Below are 16420 nucleotides of genomic sequence, written 5' to 3' on the forward strand. Positions count from 1 at the left end.
TTAATAGGAGTGTTCCAATCCAAGCCCCTCTGATAGCTTTCTAACTTGCATGACAAGTTTGTCCGGGCTCTTACAACTATGAGTGTGACTGTTTATAGCCTCCCAGCCATGCAAGGACAAAAAGCCTAATATTCTAAAATACAGGAATCTGTTGAAGAAGTTAAAATCATTAGAGTAGTACTAAAAAAGATTTCATTGTTGAATCAATGCTTGCTGCAGTTTCTTCTATCTATTGTATCCTTGGAAATATATTAATCACATACAAGAGAATATAAGTAGTAGCCTTTGATTTAACCACATCAGATCTTAAGTTAATAAATTCCTTTCTTGCAGCTCACTACACCGGTGCCTTATAGGAATGTAACTTTGTTATGTGTCTACCACCTAACTTTAGGAAAGTCACCTTAAAAGAAAAGTCTTTTACTTGCTAACTAACCTATTGTCAGGAGAGAGGGCCATAAAACTGTTAGCAGGCCCCCTGGCCAGAAGAGGATATAAACCACCTAAAACTTTTATCACGAGATACACAAAAATAAGCCCTGATCCTGATAAGGGTCAAGACTGCTGACCCCACGTGATTTTGGTGTGAATCTATACCTCCCTTTCTCTGTTTCTTATGCGCATAACTTACGGTATAAAAGCAACACTGGAAAATAAAGTTTCGGGCCTTGCTCACTGAAGCTTGGTCTCCCCGTGTCGTTCTTTCTCTTTTTCCATCCATTTCTCTATTCTCCTTTTTCTGGTTGAGATCCTTGGAGCGCTGGGCCCTCTGAGTTTACTTATCTGCCTGGGCTTCTAAGACTCACTCGAAGGGGTGCCCTGGTGGGGTGCCTCCAGTGATTCGAGAGGGCGCCTGCGGCCTACGTAAACAGAGCAAGCCCCGTGCTGGGGTTTTATTGGTTTCCAGCGTAAACCAAGGAATCATCAGCCCCTGTCTCTCTCTTCTTTCTCTCTCTCTCTCTCTGACGCCGACGCCGTTCATCCCGAGGATACCCTGGGTCATATCGAGGCTGGTCCCCGATAGATATCATTGTTATCCATTACTTTCACAATTTTGAGCCACTTGAAATTAAAGCTTAAAAATGTATTACATGAGATAAAAACATAATGGTAAATGGAAGCTAAATATATTATACATCATTAAAAATGTTTTGTTATTGTTGTGTACTCGCTAAGTTGTGTCTGACTCATGTGATCCTGTGGACTGTAGCCCACAAGGCTCCTCTGTCCAAGGGATTTCCCAGGCAAGAATACTGGAGTGGGTTGCCATTTCCTCCTCCAGGGGATCTTCCTGACCCAGGGATCAATCCTGCATCTCCTGCAATGCGGGCAGATTCTTTACCATTGTGTCAATTGGGAAGCCCAGAGAGATCTGCACTCTCAAATTTTTTTGTCTACTATTTTACTAAATTTTCTTTACAGCAGTTTTTGATCTATTTTCTTGGATTTCTCAAGTATATTCTTATATGCAAATGATAGGCGTTCTGTCTCCTTTCTTCCTCTGACTTCTTTCTTTTCTGATTATACTAGCTAGTTCATGTCTACTATATTTGAATTTTCAGCAATAGTGTAGAGCTTTGTCTTGTTCCTGAGCTTATTAAGAATGCCTTTAATGTTTATGTATTAAGCATGATTCTGTCTTTTAGGGCTGAGGTAAATGTATTTTAATATATACCCTTAGTCTTATTTTATTAAATGTTTTCAGTTCAGTTCAATCGCTCAGTCATGTCCGACTCTTTGAGACCCCATGAATCACAGCACGCCAGGCCTCCCTGTCCATCACCAACTCCTGGAGTTCACTTAAACCCATGTCCATCGAGTCGGTGATGCCATCCAGCCATCTCATTCTCTGTTGTCCCCGTCTCCTCCCACCCCCAATCCTTCCTAGCATCAGACTCTTTTCCAGTGAGTCAACTCGTCACATGAGGTGGCCAAAGTATTGGAGTTTCAGCTTTAGCATCAGTCCTTCCAATGAACACCCAGGATTGATCTCCTCTAGAATGGACTGGTTGGATCTCCTTGCAGTCCAAGGGACTCTCAAGAGTCTTCTCCAGCACCACAGTTCAAAAGCATCAATTCTTCGGCGATCAGCTTTCTTCACAGTCCAACTCTCACATCCATGCATGACCACAGGAAAAACCATAGCCTTGACTAGACAGACCTTTGTTGGCAAAGTAATGTCTCTGCTTTTTAATATGCTATCTGGGTTGGTCATAACTTTCCTTCCAAGGAGTAAGCGTCTTTTAATTTCATGGCTGCAATCAGCATCTTAATGTTTTAGTCGTCTTTATATATAAATGGGCTTTTTCTGTGGCTCAGCGATAAAGAATCTGCCTGCAATGCAGGAGATGCAGGAGAAGTGGGTTCGATCCCTATCCTTTAATTACTCTTCTGATCACTGGATCACTTAAAAATTTGGTGCATATTGTTACAGAACTTTTCCTATGCTATATGCAAAGATAACAAAGGGTTTAAAAAAATAAAAATCTAATTTTTTAGTGAGCCTGAATAGTTTTTATATTTTCTGAATGTTTCTATTTTGCTTGTGAACTGCCTGTTTGTATACTTTTCTGCTGGCTTTATTCTCAGTTTGTAAAGATTTAATACTTTAAAGAGGTAAACTCGTCTCTCCCACATTTACCATCACACTTTTACTTCCTAAAAGCAATCATTCAGTCAGTTCAAAGCAGTCATTGAATCACCACTAATATTCTATCATGTATCCACACTTGGCTCTTTATGTACATACAAATTTAATATCTATCTATTTAAAATTGTATATAAGTTAAAAATTAAGATGTTTAAACATATCACTTAAAATGTATATATTATATATAGACTATAATACTATATTATATATAAAAAATGGGTAGTCTACTCTTACACTCCTTGTTTATTTTACACAGCAGTGAAAAATATCAGGCGGCAATATACTTTTATTACTCCATTGAAGTACTATTACATTTCTCCCACCTTTAAGCTCATAAAATGCAGTGGAAATTTAGTTCATAAATGTGAGATGAAGTACAAAAAGTGGAACTATTAACTTCAAATTACATGAACATTTTTGATAGTGCCTTCTTAAAAGTTGTTCCAGCATTTTCTCAGCTCTTGGTATCTTTGCTGATTTGAGGTATCATGAGTCTCAAATTATTATCAATACAATAGTGGTATTTCATTGTTTTCATTGCTATCACTCTGATCCCTTGTGAGGTTTGTGTGTTTTCATATATTTACTAGACAGTTGTTCTTTTCCTGTGAATTTTCTTTGTATACCCTTTGCCTGTTTTCTTCCATGTGGAGTTGTTTTCTTCTCTTATTGATCTCAAGGAGCTCTTTGTTTATTAGGAATATTAACATCATATGTGTTGATACGTAGCACCATTTTAGCCAAGCACCTTTAGAAGGCATTGGATGGCTCCAAAGTCCTTTCTCTTTTTTGTGTACTGCCCATCCCTTTGCTGTCTTCTTTCCATTGACCTTTCGGCTAGTCTATTTCCTTTTTTACTTGTATCACTACTGAACTGGAAGACAGGAAGGGATATGAAATTAAATATTTGAACAAAGCTTATAACAAATTCAGTTTAGTTGAAAAGGATATGAAAACTCCTTATTTAATGTTTATGGAGGGTGTTTCCTGTCTATTTGTTTTTCATGAAGTGACTTTTTCTTCCAAATCATGAATATGACTGACTATTTATCTCAGTGAAAAGCACAGAAAATTCACTGACATATTGGCAGATGAAATATAAAAAATGCAGTTAGTCATTTGGATGATCTAATGACCAAATACTTCACTAGTCAAATGAATGATCAGTTACCAAATATTTGAAATATTTATATGGTACTCCAAAATAGAAATATTTTCTTTATGCAGATGCTGTGCTAATCTTTTTTTCATATTATAAAAACAAAAAACAAAGAATATTAATTCCCATGGAAAGGACTGGAGCTGAAGGATAGGCCAAAGTCAGAGTCTTGGTGGAAGATAAGCAGTCTAGAAATGTTATATCTTTCAAGGAAGCATTTGGATTGTAAATTCATGAAGATGTATAGAGGAGGGAGAAGCTAATGCTTAATAAATTTTTTTAAAACAATAAACAATAATATCAATCAATAAATAGATTTATTTTTACATTATTAGAGAAAAATTTTAGAAGTATATTACTTTATATTTATTCTTACAAATTACATGTTATAAAGACAAAAGAGACTATCATTATTTATTAGGGATCAGATTACCTTGCATGTACAATATTAAAAATATTTATTTTTAAAGGCAATTGCTACATTTTACTCTTTTTTGAGAAAACTTCATTTACCTACATATATATCACTGTACTTCCTTTTTTTCTTGGTCTTAATTTCAGAATGATGATTTTTATATTGACTTAATATTGTTTATAGTAGATTCTATTGCTTTAAACTTTATTTTATATCTTTAATGTCTCTTTCTCTTGGCAAGTTATAATTCAGGAAGACAGAAAAATCTATCTTAGCATGTAGAAAGAAAGTATTTAGCAGCCAAGATAGTTGGCATTTATGCAAGTTAAATTTTTTCAGCATTTTTGAAGATTTAAGATAATGTAGAAAATGTTATAGGGATGTTTACAAATTAGGATGTACACCCTATACCTTCAATCCATAGGGTAGATTTTTATCTTGTTGTTTTTCAATATAAGAAAATGGTACCATACCTTAAAAATAGTTTACACGATGCTGGGCAAATGAATCTTGTCATTTGGAATAAGATAGTCTTATCATGTGTTGGAAATTTAAGAAATTGTTCTAGTTATACTCTCTTACAGTACACACTTATTGCCCCTTTGGCTCTTCTACACCTGGGTCATCTGTTTCCATCTACTGGACTAAGAATGAGAACAAGCAAACCTTGGGGCTCAGTCTATTTGCTCAAAAGTACTGGTACCACTGGACCACTGGTACCACTGGTATGCTAGAAATCAGATTGATTATATTCTTCGCAGCCACAGATGTAGAAGCTGTAAATAGCAAAAACAAGATCGGGAGCTGACTGTGGCTCAAATCATGAATTCCTTATTGCCAAATTCAGACTTAAATTGAAGAAAGTAGGGAAAACCGCTAGCCTATTCAGGTATCAGCTAAATCAAATCCCTTATGATTATAAAGGAGAAGTGAGAAATAGATTCACAGGATTAGATCTGATAGACAGAGTGCCTCAAGAACTAAGGATGGAGGTTTGTGACATTGTATAGGAGGCAGAGATCAAGACCATCCCCAAGAAAAGGAAATGCAAAAAGGCAAAATGGTTGTCTGAGGAGGCCTTACAAATTGCTATGAAAAGAAGAAAAGCGAAAGGCAAAGGAGAAAAGGAAAGATATACCCATTTGAATGCAGAGTTCCAAAGAATAGCAAGGAGAGATAAGAAAACCTTCCTCAGTGATCAATGCAAAGAAACAGAGGAAAACAATAGACTGGGAAAAATTAGAGATCTCTTCAAGAAAATCAGAGATACCAAGGGAATATTGCATGCAAAGATGGGCTCAATAAAGGACAGAAATGGTATGGAGCTAACAGAAGCAGAAGATATTAAGAAGAGGTGGCAAAAATACACAGAAGAACTATAGAAAAAAGATCTTCATGACCCAGGTAGTCACAATGGTGTGATCACTCAGCCAGAGCCAGACATCCTGGAATGTGAAGTCAAATTGGCCTTAGAAGGATCACTATGAACAAAGCTAGTGGAGGTGATGGAATTCCAGTTGAGCTATTTCAAATCCTGAAAGATGATGCTGTGAAAGTGCTGCACTCAATATGCCAGCAAATTTGGAAAACTCAGCAGTGGCCACAGGACTGGAAAAGGTCAGTTTTCATTCCAATCCCAAAGAAAGGCAATGCCAAAGAATGCTCAAACTACCACACAGTTGTACTCATCTCACATGCTAGTAAAGTAATGCTCAAAATTCTCAAAGCCAGGCTTCAACAATACGTGAACCGTGAACTTCCAGATGTTCAAGCTGGTTTTAGGAAAGGCAGAGGAATCAGAGATTGAATTGCCAACATCCACTGGATCATTGAAAAAGCAAGAGAGTTCCAGAAAAAATGTCTACTTTTGCTTTATTGACTATGCCAAAGCTTTTGACTGTGTGGATCACAATAAACTGTGGAAAATTCTTCAAGAGATGGTAATACCAGACCACCTGACCTGCCTCTTGAGAAATTTCTATGCACGTCAGGAAGCAACAGTTAGAACTGTACATGGAACAACACACTGGTTCCAAATCGGGAAAGGAGTACGTCAAGGCTGTATATTGTCACCCTGCTTATTTCACTTATATGCAGAGTACATCATGAGGAACGCTGGTCTGGAAGAATCACAAGCTGGAATCAAGATTGCCAGGAGAAATATCAATAATCTCAGATATGCAGATGACACACCCTCATGGCAGAAAGTGAAGAAGAACTAAAGAGCCTCTTGATGAAAGTGAAAGACGAGCATGAAAAAGTTGGCTTAAAGCTCAACATTCAGAAAACTAAGATCATGACATCTGGTTCCATCACTTCATGGCCAATAGATGGGGATAAAATGGAAACAATGACTGACCTAAGATTTTTGGGCTCCCAAATCACTGCAGATGGTGACTGCATCCGTGAAATTAAAAGATGTTTGCTGCTTGGAAGAAAAGTTATAACCAACCTAGACAGCATATTAAAAAGCAGAGATATTACTTTGTCAGCCAAGGTCCATCTAGTCAAAGCTGTTTTCTTCCAGTAGTCATGTATAGATGTGAGAGTTGGACTATGAAGAAAGTTGAGCGCTGAAGAATTGATGCTTTTGAACTATGGTGTTGGAGAAAACTCTTGAGGTTCCTTTGGACTGCAAGGAGATCCAATCAATCCATCGTAAAGGAAATCAGTCCTGAATATTCATTGGAAGGACTGATGTTGAAGCTGAAACTCCAATACTTTGGCCACCTGATGCGAAGAACTTTTCATTTGAAAAGACCCTGATGCTGAGAAAGATTGAAGGTGGGAGGAGAAGGGGATGACATAAGCTGAGAAGGTTGGATGACATCACTGACTGAATGGACATGAGTTTGTGTAAACTCCAGGAGTTGGTGATGAATAGGGAGGCCTGGCGTGCTACAGTCCACGGGGTCGCAAAGAGTCAGACATGACTGAGCAACTGAACTGAGAGTGAGACTGGTACCACTGTGGTCATAAGGATTCTCAAGCAATCGTTAATACGCTTTTTGCAGACAATGATTACACTTTGCTTTGGGGGCATAAGTGACTAACTAGTGGTGTTTAATAATAAAATATAACATTTCATAAGGTTATATCACATTCAGAGTTAGTCTTTGGACTAACTCTAATTCAGGTTCATTTTCCTCAGTTAGAAAAGAAAAAAAAAAATTGCTAGGGAATGGAAAAAGTGGTTGTTTTGCAGTTCTTCATGAAAAACTTAACGAATATATTTCTTTCTCTCCAAATAAACTTTTTAGGAATACCGAAGTGTTACTAATTGATTACCTAATGAATTGAACGGTTGAAGTTCATTCATTATATATTTTTATATTCAAAATATACGACGAGAGTTTCATTTGAGGACAAATTTCTACTCTCACACGTGGCAGGGAGATATAGGATAATGTTGCTGCTGCTGCTGCTAAGTCACTTCAGTCGTGTCCGACTCTGTGTGACCCCATAGACAGCAGCCCACCAGGCTCCCCTGTCCCACTGGAGTGGGTTGCCATTTTGTCCTCCATTGCATGAAAGTGAAAATTGAAAGTGAAGTCGCTTAGTCCTGTCCTACTCTTAGCGACCCCATGGACTTCAGCCTACCAGGCTCCTCTGTTCATGGGATTTTCCAGGCAAGAGTACTGGAGTGGGGTGCCATTGCCTTCTCCAATAGGATAATGTTGGGTGATGTAAAATACAGTGTAACTAAGTTTGTAGAGGGTAATTTCACAGTTGACATAAACATGAACTATGGATATATTGTAGGTTTGGGTGGGGAATACCTAGGATGATATATGTTTAAAACCTGTACTCTAAATATATGGTCTATATATTTTAATTCTCCAAGTATTTTGAGTATTTCCAGGTGAGAGTTTTAAACTATAAGGATAGTTTTGTTTAACCTAAATGTAAAACACAGCCAACCAGGCCATCCAGGGAAGAGAAGATCCTCTAGGACCTGTTTAGACAGTTGCTTCTGGGGAAAAAAAAAAAGGTCTTTAGTCAAAGAGTTGTCAATCCTATCTTTAAAGATTGATTAGGAAGCTGATTTTTTCTTCCTTCTGTCCTTGGAGAAAATGAAAAATAACAGGTGCTCTTCTACTTTAGACTAACCATTCATATACTTTATGACAGTTACGTCTCCCTGGAGCCTTCTCTTCTTCAGGACAAATTATGCAAACTCCTTCAGTCTGTCCTCAGAGGTCCGATGTTTCAAGCATTAAATCATCTTATTGTTCTTCCCTGTATCTTTTCCAATTTCTTCAATATCCTTTTAAAAATATAAAGTCTTAAAGTTGATACCTTTGCATATTTTAGATCAGGTTGAACTTCAGGAGGATATTTATCTCTATCTTCTAAGTCAGAATGATGGTCACTATGACGTGGGTCAGTTAGATGGGAGGGATAAGAAGGAAAAGAGAACCCAGGTGTGCTGTTTAACATTTGACTCAACAGATTTATATGATGAGAAATAATAAAAACTGTGCCTGAAAAATGTCATAAGGGTTCTTTATAAGCCATATGAGAAGATGCCAAAACACTATGAATATTATAAAAACAATCAGAACTGTTTTTTTTTTTTTTGGCTAAATAACCTGTTTTTTGTTTGTTTGTTTTACTAATTATAACTCTGCAAGGGAAAAGATTAGTAGGTGAGCTTACATAATACCAGATTCTGGACAAAAATGTATAACAGAGGAAGATGAGAACTGCTAATCCCAGGAAGAAGTTAAGGATTCAACATTAGAGTGACCTCAGCTTAATTAAGAGCTAGACCTACCTTTTCAAGCAGATATCAGTGCACTGACAGAATGTTATATAGTGAAGATTTACGTTTTGATTGATATATGATTGTATATTTTGATCATATACAATCAAAATCATAGCAAGAGTGTGATTTTGAGTTTGTTGGTAAGTTGTCCTGGGTTTATAGTACTGCCTTGTTTTCTCTGTGGCATCGCCTTGACTTTGGGTGATTGGCATGCCACAATCATTGCAACCTCTCCATTATATAAGGGCCAGAAGGAACCTATAAACTTATAAACCAAGTTCCCCTCCATGGTAGTTACTATGAGCATAGTTTTCCTTTGCAATAAAGACCTAGAATAAAAGCTCCAAACTTTCTAGTCTTTCTTATTTCTACTTCAGTGCACGAGTAATTGATTTTTGTAATTTGTTGATAACTTTAAGTCTTGTCTATGCACAAAGCAAAATACCTGGCAATTATGCTACTCTCTATCCTGGGTTACGTACTAGGAACTGCTTCATAGCCTCCACGAAAGAGAAATCCAATCACTACAAAAAGATGGTACTGTGTTCATTCCAAAATTCTTAGAAATCAACAATAAATAATAGGGAGCACAACAAAGTCAGCTTGTAAGAGCTCTAATTCCCCAGATGGAAAACTTCATGATTCACCCATTGCTGGCTTATTTTCACTTTTAGCTGGGATAAAAATATTAATTGACCATGCCCACATTGAAAAATCACACAGGTATATCTCAGAGGGCTTCTGCATTGAATGGTGTGCAGTGGTGGAGTATCTGTACTTTGCACTAACCCCTCTTTGAAAGCTAATGCAGTATGGTCTTACCATTTTTGCAGACGGGACAACACTGTTCTGGTTCATAGACTGGGTTGACACACTCAGGAACTGCGCAGTCTGCTACAACACAGTGAACTTCATTGCTGGGCTCACAGCGACACCATTCACATGGAGAGGGCTAGGAACAAATCTAAAATTAGCCCCTTTTCTCCTATAACTTAATGCTTGCACATTCATATGCTGTCAGAAGATAAAACATCAGTGTTTATATTGGCTTTACTGTATTAATTCATTTACCATGTGTATGATCATTCTTTCCCCACGGAAGGCCACCTGGACACCCAAGCCAAGGGTGTGTGGGTTGGTGGGTTGCCAAGTGCAGCTCAGGTTGCCGTAAGCAACCAGAGCGCTCATGTATGACGTTTCCTATGTCTTATGTTCCTACTTTCCAAAGAAAGGTTTGGACAGCTAATATGTCACCTCCTGGTTTGGTTTCCAGATGCACTGATTGCTCTGCCTTCCTCTGGTAAACAGGAATGACACTGGCACATGTACAATAAGATTTTTCCATTTGTCATTTTTTTCCTGCAAAGAAAGGATTACTGAGCAATGAGAAAATGGTAAATGGACAGCTTTACCCTTGGTAGAAACTCCTTTTCAAGCTAACCTCGATTCTAAAGGGCATTTTTTTCCCAATGTGAATTTTAGAGGAGATTGCATTTGGGATCCAAATGTCCAGGTACTGCCTTTTGGAAGATTTAGTGAATACTTTTCATCTTGCCTGCTTGCTTTTATGAATGAACTAAAATTGACAGACTTTAAAAAGCCACTATTTAAGAGCCAGAGACTAAAAGTAGAATTGAACAGTGATTCATTTAGAGAAAAAAAATTAAGAAGTAGACACCAATTTTTGTCTTCACAGTACTTACCAGACAAGAATGAGTTTGGGGTTTTCTCATTCCTTTCTAGACACTTCCTATACCACAAATAATCTAAAGCAGTGGCCACTCTGTGACTTTCTCATCTTTTATACTTTCTAGTTTTTCCTTCTCATAAAATGGAGGTTGAAAATTCTGGAATGAAAACTTGGAGTTCTCAGAAGTTATACAGATCTAACAAACCATTTGTCCCTGGAAAGTTCTGCCTCCAATTTCTTTGCCACAGTGACTCACTTGAAAATTGTATTCATTCAAGACCACGGCCTTTGTCTCAGTGACGACTGTCCACAAGGCCTGTCTCTTTATGAACTTGACACTTTGTGAAATATCAATGCATCTTGACTCAGGTAGTCTGTGAGAGTAGAAATCTTTCAACTAATTACTTTAAGTTAATTTTATCTGTGCTTTCTATTTGAAGAATGATAGTCTAGCTTTCTTATTTTAATGTTCTTTTTATTGGTGATGGTTTAGTCGCTAAGTCATGTCTGACTCTTGCAAGCGCATCGACTGTAGCCTGCCAGGCTCTTCTGTCAGTGGGATTCTCTAGGCACGAATACTGGAATGGGTTGCCATTTCCTTCTTGAGAAAGAGATCTTCTCGACTGAGGAATCAAATCTGGGTCTCCTGCCTTGCAGGCAGATTCTTGACCAACTGAGCTATGAGGGAAGCCAATGTTATTTTTATAAGTTTATTTTTAATTGGAGGATAATTGCTTTACAATACTGTGCTGGTTTCTGCTGTATAACAGTGAATCAGCCTTAAGTCCCCTCCCTCTTGAGCCTCCATCCCACCTACCCCCACCCCACCCGACTAGGTCATCACAGAAGACCGAGCTGAGCTCCCTGTGTTATATAGCAGCTTCCCAGTAGCTACCTATTTTATACTTGGTAGTATATATATATCAATGCTACTGTCTCAGTTTGTCCCACTCTCTCCTTCTCCCACTGTGTCCATAAGTCTGTTCTCTATGTCTGCATTTCTATTCTTGCCCTGTAAATAGGTTCATCAGTACCGTTTTTCTAGATTCCATGCATATGCACTAATATGTGATATTTATTTTTCTCTTTCTGACTTCACTCTGAATAATAAACTCTATGTTCATCTACCTCACTAGAACTGACTCAAATTCATTCCTTTTAATGGCTGAGTAATATTCCACTGTATTTCTGTACCATGATTTGTTTATCCATTCATATGAGCTTAGCTTTCAGTGTATTATTTTACTTTCAAATTTAGTAAATACAATAGAATTAGCCATAGAATCCATGGAAGAAATATTTCTATCTCTTAGCATGGTCGACCGGAGAAGGCAATGGCAAGCCACTCCAGTACTCTTGCCTAGAAAATTGCATGGACAGAGGAGCCTGGTGGGCTGCAGTCCGTGGGGTCGCTACTAGTCAGACACAACTGAGCAACTTCACTTTCACTTTTCACTTTCACACATTGGAGAAGGAAATGGCAACCCACTCCAGTGTTCTTGCCTGGAGAATCCCAGGGACGGTGGAGCCTGGTCGGCTGCCGTCTATGGGGTCACACAGAGTCAGACACGACTGAAGCGACTTAGCAGCAGCAGCAGCAGCAGCATGGTCGACTAGTTTATTGGTGAGTACAGTTAAGCTCTTTACCATGTGGTTAAGTATTCCAGAAAAATCTACTGTATCATCCCAAGGGCTTGAACAGTCCTGGAGCTCCTCTACCAAATAATCTCAGTAAATTAAGGAAAAGTTTGTTACTGCAACACATTATTTGATGAAGGAAATTCTGAGTGAGGAAACAGCATGAGAGATGGATATTCAATCTGCTATACTGCTTCCTAGTTTGCAAGTCCCATTGTGATACCTTAAATTCCAAAGCAAACTTACCAGAAGGTGTCTCCCTTTTATTTATTAGTTGCAAAGAAGTACTTTTGCATAGCCTTCTGATATACAGCTAGGACTTAGCCTGAATTTATCACTAACATGAGAGAAAATGGGAGCTGCTAGTATCATTGTTTCTGCACCTAGCCCTTCCACAGCTGTGGTTGTTCTGCTGGTTCCCTTCTTGCTGAAGGAGAGGCTGATCTGTACAACTCTAGTGGACTGATTTGAGCATTAAAAATCCCAAAGAGCCCCTAGATTTTCCAATGCAAAACATTTATTTCAAAGTATCTGTGGTCATTGAGAAAGATTTGTTGGGCTATTAGATTCCCAGTGTAGACTGAGGAAGAACACCATTCTGATTCAAACGATATTTTTGATATTAACTGTTGAGTATCACACTATATCAAGTTACTTATTTCATAATAACTTACTATGAAAGACGTTTTGTTACTATCTCCATCTCACAGATAAGCAAATAGACTGAGAGAGGTTCGATAGGTCCTGTAGGCAGTAAGGGAAGGGCAGGGTTTGAATTTAGGCAGCCAAACTGCTATACAGAACTGCCATGAGAGGTCTATTCTGTGTACCCCCATCTCAGTAGTTTTTTTGTCCAGTTATTGTACACCTCTCTAGGCCAATCAGATCCATGAAAATAACCATTAGCAACTGAATGAATGATTTATAGAGGATAGCTACTTCCTGCTAAGAAAGAATTTCACTAACTAGGTTTGTTGGTAAATAGATTATTATGGAGCAGTAGAGCTTCTAAACTTCCTGCCAATGTGAGTTCGTAGAAAATTATAATAGACTAGAGATAGTTTGCCATGAGGCTCGTGTTCTTGGTGACTTTGGCATCATCAAGTCTTGTAACCTGGTAGCTACACTCATGGTAGTTATCTGGGAGAGGCAATAACAGATTATGGTCCAGTAAAGACCTCAGGGCTTCTGCCTGAAATCAGTGGTGGCTGGAAGTGTATGCAATGGATTCCTGAAAAATACTATGAGGAAGAGCTAACACTACAAGGCTTAGTCATAAGAGCTAATACTACAAGGCTAGACTTTTGAAAGGGATTTTTGAATAATGAGAATCACAAATTAGAAAAATAAAAATATCACCCTAGCCATTAGCAGCTTCTGATCAATCTTTCCCTGAACCTGGCTTTATTTACATACCAGTTTCTCGTCCTGGTCTAGAATCTCTTTTCAAGAAACCTGTTAGTTCGTTTTTTTATTTGATTGTTTTTTCAAAGAATGCCTCTCTTACAGTCAACTTCTTCTCATTGAAAGCCTCCATGTGCCCGTCCCCAGGCCCTCTAAATACTCTTCTCAAATTTAATCTACTGATCTTACACTAAAGCCCCTGTCTGTCCTCTGCAGCCTCCCTCCCTAAGCCTCTTTCCTTTCTTGAGCTCGCCAGTTCATCCATCATTTGCTTGCCTCATTTGACTTCCCGTACCACCCCTACTTTCAAAGTTATTGCTTATATAGCCAGAAGTTCCTAGGCAGTGTGCTCCTTTAACATTAATATTACTGTAAAAATCCTTCACATTTATTTACATTGCTGTAAAAATCCTTCCCACCTTACAGCATAAAACTCTGAAAGGTTTGATGCTTTGAATAAATCTTTACATCTTAAGCACTGAGCTGGTTACAAATTTCCTTTTATCATGATCTTCAATGTGAAGACTATAGATTAAATCTGAAAGTGCCCCCTGTAAAACCAAAGATTAAACAATAAAGCTATCCTTCGAGGAACAGAGAACACTGGAACAAGTACTTCAGAAAAAAAAAAATTCTCGCTAGCTTTTTTCCTTTCTTTTAGAAGAACATGTGAAATTATGATCAGTACATGGCTCCTGTCAGTTAGAAATTTGGTCAATAAGATGATTAAATGACACCATCCTAAAATTTTATACAAGGAAAATCTTTTTCTAAGAAATCTCACAGAGCATTTTATTTCAATGAAAGTTCTGAAAAATAAAGTAACATTCACTGTATATGCCTTTATATAAATTTTAATTGAAATTAGGTTTAGAGGTCAAATTTATTTCTTAATGTTTGTACAAGGTGATCTGAATATTGTATGTGTTATGAATGTGTATGCCTTCATCTTAGTTTTTTTGAACAACCAGTCCATTCTAAAGGAGGTCAATCCTGGGTGTTCGTTGGAAGGACTGATGCTAAAGCTGAAACTCCAATACTTTGGCTACCTCATGCGACAAGTTGACTCACTGGAAAAGACTCTGATGCTGAGAGGGATTGCGGGCAGGAGGAGAAGGGGACGACAGAGAATGAGATGGCTGGATGGCATCACCGACTCGATGGACATGAGTTTGAGTGAACTCTGGGAGTTGGTGATGGACAGGGAGGCCTGGTGTGCTGTGATTCATGGGGTCGCAGAGTCAGACACGACTGAGTGACTGAACTGAACTGAACTATCTGTTTAAGCAGAAACCATACATTTTATCTACAGTTTCTGCTGTGATTAAATTATTTGTGTGGCAAATCCAAATGCTATCCAGGCCATTCCTAGAGTTCAAGGGGTGTCCTCCTAGAGATGTATTCATTTATTTTGAAATTAATAGAATGAAAAGGGGCTCTTTCTTAACTCTTGGTTTAGATGACTAGAGCTCAAATCTTCCTCCTTGGTTTTAGAATGGAAACATGGCAATACAGCAATATGCACCCTTTAAACTATGGCTTATCACTGAGGACCTTGAAGCTGAGATCCTAAGGCCATTGTCTGTGACTTTTGAGAATTCTTGCAGAATCCTGGAAACAGTAGAATGCTTTGTGATTTAAAAAATGCAAAAAGTAGCCTGAGAACTGGTAACTTAGATTAGTGGAGGGACTGAGTAACTCCAGAAAAACAATCAAATATGTTCTTTGTGAGAATCTGACGCTAATGTGATCATCACTAAGCATCATTATAAGATTATTAGAACATATTATTGGAGACTTGCAAAGAAGTCAGATATTTAGAGAAGGTTGTTGCTGTTGCTGTTTTGTCACTTAGTCATCCAACTCTTTTGCGACTCCATGGAGTGTAGCCCATGAGGCTCCTCTGTCCATGGGATTTCCCAGGCGAGAATACTGGAGTGGGTCACCATTTCCTTCCTCAGGGGATCATCCTGACCCAGGGATTGAATCCACGTCTTGTGCATTGGCAGTTGGATTCTTTCAGTTCAGTTCAGTTCAGTTACTCAGTCGTGTCCGACTCCTTGCGACCCCATGAATCACAGCACGCCAGGCCTCCCTGTCCATCACCAACTCCCGGAGTTCACTCAAACTCATGTCCATCGAGTCGGTGATGCCATCCAGCTATCTCATTCTCTGTCGCCCCCTTCTCCTCCCACCCCCAATCCCTCCCAGCATCAGAGTCTTTTACCACTGAGCTATTCGGAAAGTCTTCTAGAACATACACCCTTATTTTGTAATCTGAATACAATGAAACTTACTTTTCCTTTCTGGATGAAAGGCTGGATATCTGGTCCAGGCACCAATACCTTACAGCATTATTCTTTATGTGGTGACTGTTACTGGCATTGTATGTAGAGTACCTGGGAGGAAATGGTCCCAGTCTGTAAAATTTGTTATACAAATTCAAAGTGACAAGGCAACTGACATGATTCTGCTTACTACTTTAACTTGGTAAGGAAGGAGATCCAACCAGTCCATTCTAAAGGAGATCAGTCCTGGGTGTTCATTGGAAGGACTGACGTTAAAGCTGAAACTCCAATACTTTGGCCACCTCATGTGAAGAGTTGACTCACTGGAAAAGACTCTGATGCTGGGAGGGATTGGGGGCAGGAGGAGATGAGGATGACAGAGGATGAGATGATTGGATGGCATCACTG

At 38.5% G+C, this 16420-nt stretch overlaps 1 protein-coding gene across 1 annotated transcript in view; it reads right to left on the reverse strand.

Annotated features, from left to right (window-relative positions):
- The window catches only part of VWC2L (von Willebrand factor C domain containing 2 like), a 191471-nt gene that overhangs the window by 154857 nt on the left and 20194 nt on the right, over window positions 1–16420 (reverse strand). Inside the window, exon 2 of the mRNA XM_055398268.2 lies at window positions 9815–9944. Within this exon, the coding sequence (XP_055254243.1) occupies window positions 9815–9944 (130 nt within the window). The remainder of the gene's footprint in view (window positions 1–9814; window positions 9945–16420) is intronic.

The sequence above is a fragment of the Moschus berezovskii genome, chromosome 2 (assembly GCF_049115385.1).
Source record: "Moschus berezovskii isolate FMDL1 chromosome 2, NW_MosBer_1.0, whole genome shotgun sequence".
In the NCBI taxonomy this organism is placed as follows: Eukaryota; Metazoa; Chordata; class Mammalia; order Artiodactyla; family Moschidae; genus Moschus; species Moschus berezovskii.